The sequence below is a fragment of the Papio anubis genome, chromosome 20 (assembly GCF_008728515.1).
Source record: "Papio anubis isolate 15944 chromosome 20, Panubis1.0, whole genome shotgun sequence".
NCBI classification, from domain to species: Eukaryota; Metazoa; Chordata; class Mammalia; order Primates; family Cercopithecidae; genus Papio; species Papio anubis.
In genome coordinates this window covers 34,978,509-34,993,952 of record NC_044995.1, presented here as the reverse complement: position 1 = coordinate 34,993,952, position 15,444 = coordinate 34,978,509, and the positions used below count along the sequence as shown (strand labels likewise).

At 51.1% G+C, this 15,444-nt stretch overlaps 1 protein-coding gene across 1 annotated transcript in view; it reads left to right on the top strand.

The window, feature by feature from the left end:
* MYO9B (myosin IXB) overlaps positions 1-15,444 on the top strand; it is a 137,318-nt gene that overhangs the window by 89,371 nt on the left and 32,503 nt on the right. The window contains 5 exon segments of the mRNA XM_017952277.3: positions 1,787-1,908; positions 6,323-6,464; positions 6,741-6,945; positions 9,604-9,682; positions 14,861-14,974. Of these exon segments, the coding sequence (XP_017807766.3) occupies positions 1,787-1,908; positions 6,323-6,464; positions 6,741-6,945; positions 9,604-9,682; positions 14,861-14,974 (662 nt within the window).

The window sequence follows — 15,444 nt, the reverse complement described above, 5'->3', positions numbered from 1 at the left end:
GCAGGTTTGTTATGTAGGTGAACTTGTGTCATGGGGGTTTGTTGCACAGATTATTTCATCACGCAGGTGTTAAGCCTAATACCCATTAGTTATTTTTCCTGATCCTCTCCCTCCTCCCACCCTTCACCCCCAATAGGCCCCAGTGTGTGTTATTCCCCTCTGTGTGTCCATGTGTTCTCATCATTTGGTTCCCTCTTATAAACGAGAACATGCAATATTTGGTTTTCTGTTCCTGCATTAGTGTGCTAAGGATAATGGCCTCCAGCTCCATCCATGTTCCTGCAAAGGACATGATCTCTTTCCTTTTTTATGGCTGGGTAGTATTCCTTGATGTATATGCACCACATTTTCTCGATCCATTAATGGGCATTTAGGTTACTTCCATTTCTCTGCTATAGCGTAGTGCTGCAAAGGATACATGCATGCAGATACATTTACGTGTAAACATGCCTATTGATACACAAATACATTCCTACAGCGTGGGGATCCCTTATCCAAACTGCTTGGGACCAGAAGTGTCTCAGGTTTGGGATTTTTTCAGATTTTTCAATATTTGTATTATACTTACTGGTTGAACATCCCAAATCTGAAAACCCAAAATCTGAAATGCTTCAATGAGCATTGTATTTGAGCATCACATAACATTGGCAGTCCAAAAGTGTTGGATTTTTTTTTTTTGCGGGGGGATGGAGTCTTGCTATATTGCCCAGGCTGTTCTCAAATTCCTGGGCTCAAGCCATCCTCCCGCCTCAGCCTCCCAAGTACCTAGGACTACTGGTATGTGCCACTACACCTGGCTAGTTTTTTTTTTTATGTTTTATTTTTTTTGTTGTTTATTTTTTCTTTTTTTCTTTTTTTTTGAGACGGAGTCTTGCTCAGTCGCCCAGGCTGGAGTACAGTGGTGCGATCTCGGCTCACTGCAAGCTCCGCCTCCCGGGTTCACACCATTCTCCTGCCTCAGCCTCCTGAGTAGCTGGGACTACAGGCGCCCGCCACTACGCCCGGCTAGTTTTTTTTTTGTATTTTTAGTAGAGACAGGGTTTCACCATGTTAGCCAGGATGGTCTCGATCTCCTGACCTCGTGATCTGCCTGTCTCAGCCTCCCAAAGTGTTGGGATTACAGGCGTGAGCCACCGCGCCCGGCCTGTATTTTGTTTTTTGCATAGACAGGATCTTGCTATGTTGTCCAGGCTGGTCTTGAGCTCCCGGCCTTAAGCGATCCTCCCACCTCAGCCTCTCAGTTACTTTTTATGTCAATTACATGTTAACATGATCACATTTTAGATATATAGTATTAAATTAAGTGTATTATTAGAGCTTTTTTTTTTTTTTTTTTGAGACAGAGTTTTGCTCTTGTTGCCCAGGCTGGAGTAGGACCAATGGCGCAATCTTGGCTCACTGCAACCTCCACCTCCCGGGTTCAAGTGATTCTCCTGCCTCAGCCTCCCTAGTAGCTGGGATTACAGGCATGTGCCACTGTGCCTGGCTAATTTTGTGTCTTTAGTAGACATGGGGTTTCACTCTGTTGGTCAAGCTGTTCTCAAACTCCTGACCTCAGGTGATCGACCCGCCTTGGCCTCCCAAAGTGCTGGGATTACAGGCGTGAGCCACCGTGCCCTGCCCTATTAGAGTTAATTGTAAGCCACGCATCAATTTAAAAAGCTTCCGATTTTGAAGCATTTCAGATTTTCGGATTAGGGATACTCGACCTGTACGCAATACATGTTATGTAGATATTACATATCTGGGAGATAAGAAACGTACTGACCCCACATCACCCCTGCAGGAGGAGTATCAGGGCGAGGGGATCACGTGGCACAACATCGGCTACACAGACAATGTCGGCTGCATCCATCTCATCAGCAAGAAGCCCACGGGCCTCTTCTACCTGCTGGACGAGGAGAGCAAGTGAGTGTCCACACCCTGTCCCTCCCGGCACATCTGCACATGGGCACTGGGTCGGGTTCTGCAGCCCCCAGAGCCTTACCCCAAATCCAGACTTTCCCAAAAACTCCTTTTTATTTTTGAGACAGGGTCTCACTCTGTCACCCAGGCTGGAGTGTAGTGGTGCAATCATAGCTCACTGCAGCCTCGACCTCCTGGGCTCAAGTGATCCCCCGACGTGAGCCTCTCCAGTAGTTGCGACTACAGGGTCACACCACCATGCCCGGCTAATTTTTCTATTTCTTTGTAGCAACAGGGTTTCGTCACGTTGTCCAGGCTGGTCTCGAACTCTTGAGCTCAAGGGATCCTCCCGCCTCGGCATCCCAGAGTACTGGGATTACAGGCGTGTGCCACCACGCCAGGCCTTGTCCAGAGAACTTGTGTCTGTTCAATTTCACTTGACCACAAAACCCAAGCTTGTGTGTGCAAAATGCACAAACACCTCACTGTGAAAACATCAACACATGTGATTAATTTGTACACTTGAGGCACATCCACCAGGAGTTTTCAGCAAAGGATTATGGGCCTGTGTCTAGAAAATAGAGATGGGGACCGGGCATGGTGGGGCATACCTGTGGCCCTAGCTACTCAGGAGGCTGAGGCAGGAGGATCCCTTGAGCCTAGGAGGTCGAGGCTGCAGTGAGCTGTGATCGTGTCACTGCACTCCAGCCTGAGCAATGGAGCAAGAGACAGGATTGGTAAGTTCTTGCAAAGGGCAGTACAGTGTGTGGAACTGGGACCCAGATGCTGCCGGGCTCTGAACTCACTTCTGAGCCTTCCACACTCATCCCCGCAGTCCACAGGGCACCGTGAAGGCAGACAGGGAGGTCAATAAGGCGCCTCATGCTGGGTCACCCAGTTGTAGTCACTGAAGTCACGTGACATGCACTGAACTACTTTCCTGTGGCTCCCCTAAGGAATCGCTACAAGCCAGGTGGGCTCTTGAGTCCAGGAGTTTAAGACCAGCCCGGGCAACATAGAGTCCATCTTGGCCGGGCACAGTGGCTCACGCCTGTAATCCCAGCACTTTGAGAGGCCAAGGCAGGCAGATCACCTGAGGTCAGGAGTTGGGAGACCAGCCTGGCCAACATGGTGAAACCTCGTCTCTACTGAAAATACAAAAATTAGCCAGGCATGGTGGCGGGTGCCTGTAATCCCAGCTACTCGGGAGGCTGAGACAGGAGAATCACTTGAACCTGGGAGGCGGAGGTTGCAGTGAGCAGAGATCGAGCCACTGCACTCCAGCCTGGGTGACAGACCAAGACTCTGTCCCCAAAAGAAAAGATTCCATCTCTACAAAAAACTTTTTAACCAGCCTGGCCAACATGGCAAAACCCCATCTCTACTAAAACTACAAAAATTAGCCAGGCATAGTGGCGGGTGCCTGTAATTCCAGCTACTTGGGAGGCTGAGGCAGGAGAATCATTTGAACCCAGGAGGTGGAGTTCTTAAAACCACAGGAATCTATTATCTTACGATTCTGGAAGCTGGAAGTCTAAAGTCAAAGTGTCAGCAGAGCTGTGCTGCCTCCAGAGGCTCCAAGGGAGGACCCTTCCTTGCCCCTTCCAGCTTCTGGGGGTCCAGACTTTCCTTGGCTTTTGACCACATCACTCTAGTCCCGATCTCCCTCTTCACATGGACTTCTTCCCTGTGTGTCTCCATCTCTCATCTCTCAGTCCTGTCTCCTCCTCTTTTTTTTTTTTTTTTTTTTTTTTTTTGAGACAGGCTCTTGCTCTGTTGCTCAGGCTGGAGTGCAGTGGCACAGCCTTGGTTCACTGCAGCCTCGACCTCTCAGGCTCCCATCCTCCTGCCTCAGTCTTTCAAGTGCCTGAGACTATAGGCATGCACCACCACACCCAGCTACGTTTTATTTTATTTTATTTTATTTTATTTTATATTTTTTGAGACAGAGTCTCTGTCACCCAGGCTGGAGGGTAGTGGCACCATCTTGGCTCAAGTTAATTGGCGTCATCTCAGCTCAGTATAACCCCCACCTCCCAGGATCAAGCGATTCTCGTGTCTCAGCCTCCTGAGTCGCTGAGATTACAGGTGCCTTGCCACCATGCCCAGCTAATTTTTGTATTTTTAGTAGAGATGGGGTTTTTTCACCATGTTGGCCAGGCTGGTTAAAAATTTTTTTGGTGGAGATGGAATCTCCCTATGTTGCCCGGCTAGTCTTGAACTCCTGGGCTCAAGCGATCCTCTCACCTTGACCTCCCAAAGTGCTGGCACCACAGGTGTGAGCCACTACACCTGACCCTGTCTCCTCTTTTTAGAAGGACACTATCCATGTGGAACTAGGTCCCACGCTGATGACCTCATCTTAACTAATTACACCTGCAAAGACCCTATTTTCCAAATAAGGTCACATTCAAAAGTCGGTGGAGGGGGTTAAGATATGGACATACTGTTTTATCAGCAACTCTATCAGACCCATCCCTTGCCAGTGACATCTCTAAGGGACTGGCCAGAGTCTCAAATGAATCAGGCACATCCCCTGCCTCAAACCTAGTCCCTGTCCAGGACAGGGGGACAGACACATCCCTTTGAGGCTGGGGTCCAGGTAGAGAATGTTCAGATAAGAGAAGAGCATTTGGGCCAGATGCAGTGGCTCCCACCTTGAATTCCAACACTTCAGGAGGCCAAGGTGGAGGATCACTTGAGACCAGGAGTTAAAGACTAGACTGGGCACCATAGTGAGACCCCATCTCTACAGAAAAATAATAAATAAACTAGCTGGGCACAGTGGCATGCACCTATAGTCCCAGCTACTCAGGAGGCTGAGGCAGGAGGATCACTTGAGCCCAGAGAGTCAAGACTACTGTGAGTTGTGATTGCACCATTGCATTCTAGCCTGGGCAACAGAGCAAGACCCCAACTCTAAAAATTAAAAAAAAAAAAAAAAAAAAGTAGAGACAGCAGCAGGAGGAGCTACATCATCACAACCAGGAAACTCCCAGGGCCAGATCAGGGGAAGCCCGTGAGGCAGGGCCTAGCCCAGCAGGCTCAGGTCTCTTTATTTAAAATCTTGCTATTTTTGCTCATCATGGAACTTTTTGTTTCTTTTTGCACATTGATTTAGATTTTCTGAAACAGTGTGCTAAAATATTACCTATCTCAATGACTGAGGGTTTTGGGGGACACTCAAGGCAGATGCCTCACACTCCTTACCGTGTTTACGGTTCTGGAAATGATACTTTTCGTAGCTACAGACTCTCCCCTCCTTGGCCCCGTTAACACGGAGCCCCCGATGAAAATACAGGCATTCCGCTGCCTGTGTTTTCAAAAGTAGGGCCAGGCTCAGGCAGCGTTTGCCAAACCAACAACATCATTTCCCTCCTGGGAGGTAGAAGCAGTCAGGTACAAGGAGTCCCTTATTCTGCCCCCACAACCTCCCCCTCCCCGGAGCACAGCAGAGCCCTGCTTCATCCTCCTCTCCCAGCCTCTCCTTCCAACTGTGGTGCAGGAGAAGGACCCCCTGTCCAACGTATGGCATTCAGGTACAAATGGCTCCAAGACCAGAAGTCACCCGGGCCCAGGATTATTCTTAGGAGCTGCCTACGATGGGTAACAGATCCAGACCTCCCACGGGACAGACTTTGCAGATGCCACCAAGCCTGGTCAGCGACCTCTCTCCAAGCCCCCTAGAAAACAGCCATGTGGGGACAAAGAGAGTGAGCCACCCAGACTCAGGCACTGAGCTACTCAATGTTAATTCTGCAGCCCTGGCTGGGCACGGTGGCTCACGCCTGTAATCCTAGTCCTTTGGGAGGCTGAGGCAGGAGGATCGCTTGAGGCCAGGAGTTCAAGACCAGCCTGGGTAACATAGCAAGACCCCTTCTCTTAAAAAAGAAAAACATTGTACTATAGTCCCAGCTACTCAGGAAGATCCCTCAAGCCCAGGAAGTCAAGGCCACAGTGAGCTGTGATCGTACCACTACACTCCAGCCTGGGCAACAGAGTGAGACCCTGTCTCCAAAGGAAAAAATATGTTTTTGTTTTAAAAATCCTGAAGCCTTGAGAGCATCACTTCACCCTCAGCCTCCTTGTACCAGGCTGCGGCTGCGCCTGCTGACGCAGAGAGCAGAGTCCCAGCCCGCCGCCAGCGTCTTCAGCATGAGGCAGGCAGGCGCACGCAGATAGCAGCGTCCCAGCCCTCCGCCGGCACGTTTGGCATGAGGCAGGCAGGCTCACTGTCATTCCTTCTTTTCTTCGCTCCTTCACCCACCCCTCTGCTCACAGAGCCCTGTGCCAATTCACTGCTCTGCCCACCCCATGCACCCACCCACCTTGCGCACCAGGGGTCTGCAAGGTAAAATACACAGCAGGTAAATCAGCCGCTGTTCATGCCTGCAAAGGTTCCGTGTTCTGTTCCCAGCTTCCCCCACGCCACGAGCCAGACCCTGCTGGCCAAGTTCAAACAGCAGCATGAGGACAATAAGTACTTCCTGGGCACCCCGGTCATGGAGCCAGCCTTCATCATCCAGCACTTCGCAGGGAAGGTGAAATATCAGATCAAGGTAGGTGTCTGCCCATCACCGTTGGCGGAAGCCTGAGGGAAGCCATAGTCAGCCCAGAATTCCACGTGGGAGGATCCTCCTGTGGCCAAGGTTCTAGGGTGCTGAGAACCCACCGCGAATCCCCAGCTCCAATGCCCAAGACTCATAGCTCAAGAACTGCCATTTGCACTTAGGATGGACCCCACCCCACCACCAGCCCTTCCTGCGCCAGCCCCGGGTCTTTGGTAGGCACTGGTGACTATCCCTGAGTGACCGCCCACATCCATCCCCCACCAGGACTTCCGGGAGAAGAACATGGACTACATGCGGCCAGACATCGTGGCCCTGCTGCGGGGCAGTGACAGCTCCTACGTGCGGGAGCTCATTGGCATGGACCCTGTGGCCGTGTTCCGCTGGGCCGTGCTCCGGGCCGCTATCCGGGCCATGGCCGTGCTTCGGGAGGCCGGACGCCTGCGGGCCGAGAGGGCCGAAAAGGCTGCAGGTGGGAGCTGGGGCGTGAGCCCACACAAGCGTCACTGTCGAGAGGGGGGCACATCCTGAGTTCGTCTTAAAGTGAACAGTTCATTGGCATTTAGTACATGCATTATGTTGTGCAAACGCCACCTGTCTACCTGCAGTGTTCCCATCACCCTGAACAGAAACTCAACCTGCGAGTGTAATTTAACCTCAGGGCATGCCCTCAGCAGCTCCATCCGGCCTCTCCTTTGCTAATGATGCCTCCTGATCCGCTGGCCCTGGGAGTTTGCTGATTGTGATAATGTAACTCTTCCTAGTGCCCTCCCTCTTCTTTCTCTCTCTCTCTCTCTCTCTCTCTCTCTTGCTCTTTTTTTGTTTTTTAAGAGACAGGGTCTCTCTCTCTTGCCTAGGCACTAGTGTAATGACGCAATCTTGGCTCACTGCAACCTCCGCCTCTCCGGTTCAAGTGATTCTCCTGCTTCAGCCTTCCAAGTAGCTGGGACTACAGGCGACCGCACCAGGCTAATTTTTGTGTTTTTAGTAGAGATGGGGTTTCACCATGTTGGCCAGTCTGGTCTCGAACTCCTGACCTCAAGTGATGCGCCTGCCTCTGACTCATGAAGTGCTGGGATTACAGGTGTGAGCCACCGCGCCCGGCCTCAGCCTCTTCTCTTATCTGGACATTCTCTACCGGGAACCCAGCCTCAAAGGGACATTTCTGTTCCCCTGTCCTAGACAGAGATGGTTTGAAGCAGGAGGTGTGCCTGATCCACTGAAGACTTGGGTCAGCCCTATAGAGTTGCTGATAGAAGGACGGCAGAAAGCTATGTCCTCATTTTTCCCAAAGCAACCTGAGGCCTGCATGGTTGAGTGGCTCACCCGGGTCTAAGGGCTCCGACTTTCCGTCCTCAGCTTCAGTTTCAGTTATCAGCTGTGGCTTCTGTCTCCGGAAGGGGCTTGATGAAAAGGAGGAAGGATAAAGCTTTCATGAGAAATAGGAAATAGACAGTGCTCTGTTTTGGGGATCCAAAACTTCACAGTTAACCCGACTTTGCCCACATTTGAGTGATGAGCTGCTTTTTGTGTGTGTGCGTGTGTGGAGACGGAGTCTTACTCTGTTGCCCAGGCTGGAGTGCAGTGGCGCAATCTTGGCTCACTGCAAGCTCCGCCTCCCGGGTTCATGCCGTTCTCCTGCCTCAGCCTCCAGAGTAGCTGGGACTACAGGCGCCTGCCACCACACCCGGCTAATTTTTTTTATTTTTAGTAGAGAAGGGGTTTCACTGTTTTAGCCAGGATGGTCTTGATCTCCTGACCTCGTGATCTGCCCGCCTCAGCCTCCCAAAGTGCTGGGATTTCAGGCGTGAGCCTGGCCGATGAGCTGCTTTTTAAGATCGGTCTACTAGACACAGTGGCTCACGCTTGAAATCCCAGCACTTTGGGAGGCTGATGCAGACGATCGCTTGAAGTCAGGAGTTCAAGACCAGCCTGACCAACATGGTGAAACCCCATCTGTACTAAAAATGCAAATATTAGCCAGGCATGGTAGTGCATGCCTGTGGTCCCAGCTACCACAGGGAGGCTGAGGTAGGAGAATCGCTTGAACCTAGGAGGCGGAGGTTGTAGTGAGCCAAGATCATGCCAGTGCACTCCAGCCTGGATGACAGAGCAAGACTCCGTCTCAAAAAATAAATAAATAGGCTGGACGCGGTGGCTCACACTGTAATCCCAGCACTTTTGCGAGGTGGGTAGACCACTAGGTCAGACGGTTGAGACCAGCCTGGCCAACATAGTGAAACCCGTCTCTACTAAAAATACAAAAAATTAGCCAGGCGTGATGGCAGGCGCCTGTAATCCCAGCTATTCAGGAGGCTGAGGCAGGAGAATCACTTAAACCTGGGAGGCGGAGGTCACAGTGAGCCGAGACCGTGCCACTGCACTCCAGCTCAGGCGACAGTACAAGACTGTGTCTCAAAAAGTAAGTAAATAAATAAATAAATGAATAATAAGATGGGTCGAAGTGTCTGGGTACAATGGTACACACTGGTAGTCTTAGCACTTTAGGAGGCCAAGGCAGCTCACTTGAGGCCAGCTATTTGAGACCAGCCTGGGCCACATAGTGAGACCCCATCTCTCCAGAAAAGTTGAAACTTCGTCATGTGTGTCAACATGTGCCTCTAGCGCCAGCTACTTGGGAGGCTGAGGCAGGAGGATTGCTTGAGCCCAGGAGTTGGAGGTTACATGAGCTATGATCGCACCACTGCACTCGGCCTAGGCAATGCAGCAAGACCCTGTCGGTAAACAATTAAAAAAAAAAAAATGTGGGGGGGTGTCGCAGAGGCTCATGCCTATAATCCCAGGATTTTGGGAGGCCAAGGTGGGCAGATCACCTGAGGTCAGGAGTTCAAGACCAGCCTGGCCAACATGGCGAAACCCTGTCTCTACTGGAAATACAAAAATTAGCTGGGCACAGTGGCCTGTAGTCCTAGCTACTCAGGAGGCGGAGACAGGAGAATCACTTGAACTCAGGAGCCAGAAGTTGCAGTGGGCCAAGATCACGCCACTGTGCTCCAGACTGGGTAACAGAGCAAGACTCCATCTCAAATAAATAAATAAAATGGGTTAAAATAATTGCAGCCTCCACAGGAGGCCATCCCAACCACCGTCCACTCTGTGTCTCCAGCAGGTATGAGCAGCCCTGGTGCCCAAAGTCACCCGGAAGAGCTGCCAAGAGGAGCCAGCACCCCTTCAGAAAAACTTTACCGGTGAGCAAGACCCTGATTTGCCCACACTGAGATCATTAGGTGGCAGCAGCATTGTTTCAAACAACTTAGGGAATGCTACATTCTTTTTTTTTTTTTTTTTCTTTTTTTTTTTGAGGCGGAATTTCGCTCTTGTTGCCCAGGCTGGAGTACAATGGCACGATCTTGGCTCACTGCAACCTCCACCTCCCGGCTATTCAAACCAATTCTCCTGGGCCTTGCCTGAGCAGCTGTGGGTGGGATTACAGGTGACGCTGCATGATGCCCAGCAAATTTTATTTTTTTGTTTGTTTGTTTGTTTGTTTGTTTGTGAGACAGAGTCTTGCTCTGTTGCCCAGGCTGGAGTGCGGTGGCATAATCTCTGATGGTCGCAAGCCTGCCCCGTGATCTGCTCTGCTCCTCCCTGCCCCCGCCCTCCCAGTAGCTGTGCACTGCTGCACTGCCATCACCTTTCCTCGCTAATTTTTTTTTTTTTTTGCATTTTTTTTTTAGGTGGTGAATTGTGGCTCACCCTGTTGGCCAGGATGGTCTCGATCTCCTGACCTCGTGATCCACCCACCTCAGCCTCCCAGAGTGCTGTGATTACAGGCGTGAGCTACCGCGCCCGGCCTAATTTTGTATTTTTAGTAGAGACGGGGTTTCTCCATATTGGTCAGGCTGGTCTTGAACTCCTGACTTCAGGTGATCCACCTGCCTTGGCCTCCCAAAGTGCTGGGATTACAGGCGTGAGCCACCGGGGAATGCTACATTCTAAACCCAGGTCAGGGTTGCTCTGAGTAAGTCACTGAGCTGCCTTTTGAACCAGAAAGACCCAGAACCAAGTAGCATTTGGTGGCTGCTTTTCTGGACACAGAATAGCACGCCTTGGTACATCATGCGCTTTAGGAAGATGGGAGGAGACTCAGTTTACAAAGGATCCATTTTATGGCCTAGGGTGGGCACTGGGAGGTGAAGCCTAAGTATCGCTGGTGGTGCGGAGAGACGGGCTTGATTGCTTGGAGAGTTCTTCCCTTGTCCTGCCTGGGGTGGCCCAAAAGTTGTTCTGCCAAGTTACTTCATTCACAGTCAGAAACACATACACTTTGATGTTGCACATGAGATGATGCGGGGTCTTTTGTGGACCCTAGCAATGACCCCAAGGGCCCTGCATGCACCCAAGCATGTGACAGCACCAGGGTAGAAAAGTGAGCAGGCTGGCTGGACATGATGGTGCACGCCTGTAATTCCAGCACTTTGGGATGCCAAGGCGAGCAGATCACTTGAGGTCAGGCGTTCAAGACCAGCCTAGCCAACATGGTGAAACCTCGTCTCTACTAAAAATACAAAAATTAGCCGGGCACGGTGGCGGGCACCTGTAGTCCCGGCTACACGGGAGGCTGAGGCAGGAGAATTGCTTGAACACGGGAGATGGAGGTTGCAGTGAGCCGAGATCGCACCACTGCACTCCAGCCTGGGTGACAGAGCAAGACTCTGTCTCAAAAAAAATAAATATATAAAAGTTTTAGGAATCACCTTTTTCACCCAAAATGGGACGCAAGAAAGGAGAATGCATTCCTCTATTATGTTTGTTTTTTTTGGGGGGGGGTCCCCCAAGTTCCCAAGAGCTAGAAAGCTTCCTTCTATTTTGTTGTATGGGTTGCATTTTTGTTTTATTTTGTTTTGTTTTGTTTTACTTGAGACCAGGCTGGAGTGCAGTGGTATAATCACAGCTCACTGCAGCCTCGACCTCCTGGACTCAGGCAGTCCCCCCGCCTCAGCCTCCCAAGTAGCTGGGACAACAGGCACAGGCCACCACGCCTGGCTAATTTTTCCTTTTATAAAGACGGAGTCTGATTATGTTGCTCAGGCTAGTCTCGAACTCCTGGCCTCAAGGCATCCTCCCACCTCAGCCTCCCAAAGTGATGGGATTATAGGCATGAGCCACCACACCCAGTCCTCGTTTGTTTTTTTCCTTGCCTCCCTTACCTCAAAGACAAAGTAACTTCTGACCTGCGGTAGCAGAAGCAGCATCCATCTCCCCAGGGCCTGGCCACAGGACTGCGGGTCCCACCCCAGGAGCATGTTAAGTTTATACAGATTCTCCCTTTCAGCTGTTCAATGCTAGATTTCTCATTTGACGGCTCTGAGGAGTTCGATATTAACGCTTTTGAGGACATCATTGCTTTATATGAAAGCAAGAAGTAAGTGCAGAAAGGGCCTTTGATCCCGAGGCCAGCAAGGCACCGAGGGGAGCCATCTTCCCCAGGCGCTCAGTGCTGCGTCCAGGGCACAGACAGAGAGGACTGGCCATTCAGAGAATGCCACGGCCCACAGGGGCCACTCCTGCCAGATTTGCAGATTTAGCCGGGTCAGCAGGGCTAGGGGTGGGCCAAAGTCATGGACATCATTCCAAGCCGTGGCCGCTGCACTGACCACCCTGGGTATGAAGGCCACTCGCATATAGAGGTGACAGGCGACCCCTCTGTTGCCTTTGCTCTGCCTCCCTGGAGGGCTGGGGAAAACAGGTAAGTGGGGCCATGTGGACACTTGGCATGGTGCATGGAGCACAGGGGCTGGGGTTGGGTCCTTCCAGGCCACCTGCCCAGAGCTAAAACATGTGCTTTGAACGACTGCCAGCAGGACGCGGTAGCACGCACCTGTAATCCCAGCACTTTGGGAGGCCAAGGCGGGAGGATCACTTGAGGCCAAGAGTTTGAAACCAGCTTGGACAAGATAACAAGACCCCACCTCTACAAGAAAAAATAAATAAAATGTCTGGAGTAAGGAATTCAAAAAAAAAAAACAGGAAAAACGAGATCCTCATTTCTAGAAGTTCTGTCAGAAACATTTGTAATTTAGACATTCCTCACTAATATTTAGTTTGAAAGCATCCAATTTTCATTTCTAAGGCATTCTAATTCACACACGTTATCAGTGCCAAAGTTTGCACCTCTAGCGTGCATGCTCAAGCCTAAGCCCACAGCCATCAACCAAAATGAAGCGAGTAAGGTTGAGTGCTTTGAGGGTAATTACCCCCTTAAACTAGGGTTTCTCTGGCCGGGTGCGGTCGCTCACCCCCTGTAATCCCAGCACTTGGGGGAGGCCTACGTGGGCAGGTCATTTGAGGTCGGCAGTTCAAGACCACCCTGGCCAACATGGTGAAACCCTGTGTCTACTAAAAATACAAAAATTAGCCAGGCGTGGTGTGCACCTGTAATCCTAGCTACTCGGGAGGCTGAGGCAGGAGAATCACTTGAACCTGGGAGGCAGGGTTTACAGTGAGCCAAGATCACACCACTGCATTCCAGCCTGGGCAACATAGCAAGACTCTGTTTAAAAAAAAAAAAAAAAAAAACTAGGGTTTCTCAGCCTCAGCACTGTGCCAGGTCATTCTCTGGGGTGGCACCCGTCCTGTGGACTATAGGGTGTTAAGCAGCATCCCTGGCCTCTACCCACCAGATGCCAGGAGAGCACCCCCACCCCCAAGTCATGACAACCACAAATGTCTGCAGACATTGGCAAATGTCCCCTAATGGAGATGGTACCACCCCAGTTGCTGTGCTCAACCTGTGGCTCTTGTATTCAAATTAATTCCTCCAAAGGCCTTAATGAAGCCAACAAGGAGTTTGACATCTGGCCACAAAATCATGGAGAGAGACTAATTTGCTCCTCCCACAGAGACCCTCCTTAGGGTCTTCTTTTCTGAGTTTCCCCAACTGCCTTTTGTTTTTTTTTTTTTTTTTTTGAGACAGAGTCTCACTCTGTTACCCAGGCTGGAGTGCAGTGGCGCGATCTCGGCTCAGTGCAACCTCTGCCTCCCAGGTTCAAGCGATTGTCATGCATCAGCCTCTGGAGTGACTGGGACTACAGGCATGTGCCATCATGCCCGGCTAATTTTTGTGTTTTTAGTAGAGACAGGGTTTCACCATGTTGGCCAGGCTGGTCTTGAACTCCCTACCTCAGGTGATCTGCCCCGCTCAGCCTCCGAAAGTGCTGGGATTACAGGTATGAGCCATGCCCAGCCTGTCATGGAATTTTAAAAATAAATAGGCTGGGCAGGGTGATGCATGTCTGTAATCCCAGCTACTCAGGAGGCTGAGACAGGAGAATCACTTGAACCCAAAAAGTGGAGGTTGCAGTGAGCTGAGATCGCACCACTGCACTCCAGCCTGGGCAACAGAGCGAGACTCTGTCTCAATAAAATAAAATAAAAATAAATTTAAAACTAAATAAATATTCCCGGCTGGATGCAGTGGCTCACACCTGTTATCCCAGCACTTTGGAAGGCTGAGGTGGGCGGATCACAAGGTTAGGAGTTCAAGACCTCCCTGACCAACATGATGAAACCCCATTTCTACTAAAAATACAAAAATTAGCCGGGCATGGTGGTGCACACCTGTAATCCTAGCTATTTAGGAGGCTGAGGCAGGAGAATCACTTGAACCCAGGAGGTAGGGTTGCGGTGAGCTGAGATTACACCATTGCGCTCCAGCCTGGGAGAAAGAGCGAGACTCCGTCTCAACAAGTAAATAAATATCCCCAAAGCCTCTTAAATATGAGAACTTTCTCGGTGATCCAGATGAAAAGGATCCAATGAAGTGGAATGATCAGATGGAAATAATTTTTTTTTTCTTTTTTTTTTAAAGACAGAGTGTTGCTCTGTCTCCCAGGCTGGAGTGCAATGGCGCTATCTCAGCTCACTGCAACCTCTGCCTCCTGGGTTCAAGTAATTCTCCTGCCTCAGCCTCCCACGTAGCTGGGATTACAGGTGCCCTCCACCATGCCCCGCTAACTTTTTGTATTTTTAGCAGAGACAGGGTTTCGCCATGTTGGCCAGGCTGGTCTCGAACTCCTGACCTCAGGTGATCCACCCATCTCAGCCTCGCAAAGTGATGGGATTATAGACGTGAGCCACGGCGCCCAGCTGGAAATGATATATTGAAAAGGATCAATGATCCGTGTGGCCAAGTCCAATTTGCCTCAAAGCCCTACCCCACTGCAGGTCTTGGGGAGACTGACCCAGTCCCCCTTTCTGGCAGAAGAGAGAGGGGCAGCATTGAGCTCAGTGTCTTTCCCCAGCTGCATGTTTTAGCTTCAGTGGCCTGGGGACGGTCCCAATGGCTCTGGGAACCCCAAGGTGGCAGGCATGCTTCTAACTCCATCTTCTTTCTGTCACTGCGCCCTCCCCACCCCTCCCCTCAGCGATTTGCATAACCAAATGATCAAGAGCATCAAAGGATTGCCCTGGCAGGGCGAGGACCCCCGTAGGCTTCTCCAGTCCCTCAGTCGGCTCCAGAAACCCCGCGCCTTCATCCTGTGAGTCCCCCAGCAAGACCCTGCTTACAAGTGCAACAACCGCCTCCCCCTACTCCCACAACCCCGGCGGGGCCTGCAGTCTTCCTAATTTGCATCGGCCACTAAAACCACAATGCTGTCTGGTAGCTCACCCCCCAGCCATCACTAAATGCCAATCAATAACACCCCTGGCCACTGTCTGCACTGTGGCCCAGGCACGGCCAGCTTCCCAACACACGGGGCAGCTTCCCAGGAGCGCTCCTTCCTCGAGGCATCTAATTTTCCACCCGCAAACGTGCCATCCTCCGTCTCCTCCCCGTGCCTGTCTGGCTTGCAGAGCAAAGCTTGCTCCCGCCTTTGCCACTGTGAGTTTGCAGAGAAGCCGTCTGCAGCAGGGCATGCAATTTCCTGAGAGGATGGCCCTGCTGTCTGCAGGTGGCCACATAAGCCAGTCGAGAGAGCCCAGAAGGTGCATAAACTGGGTTGGGATC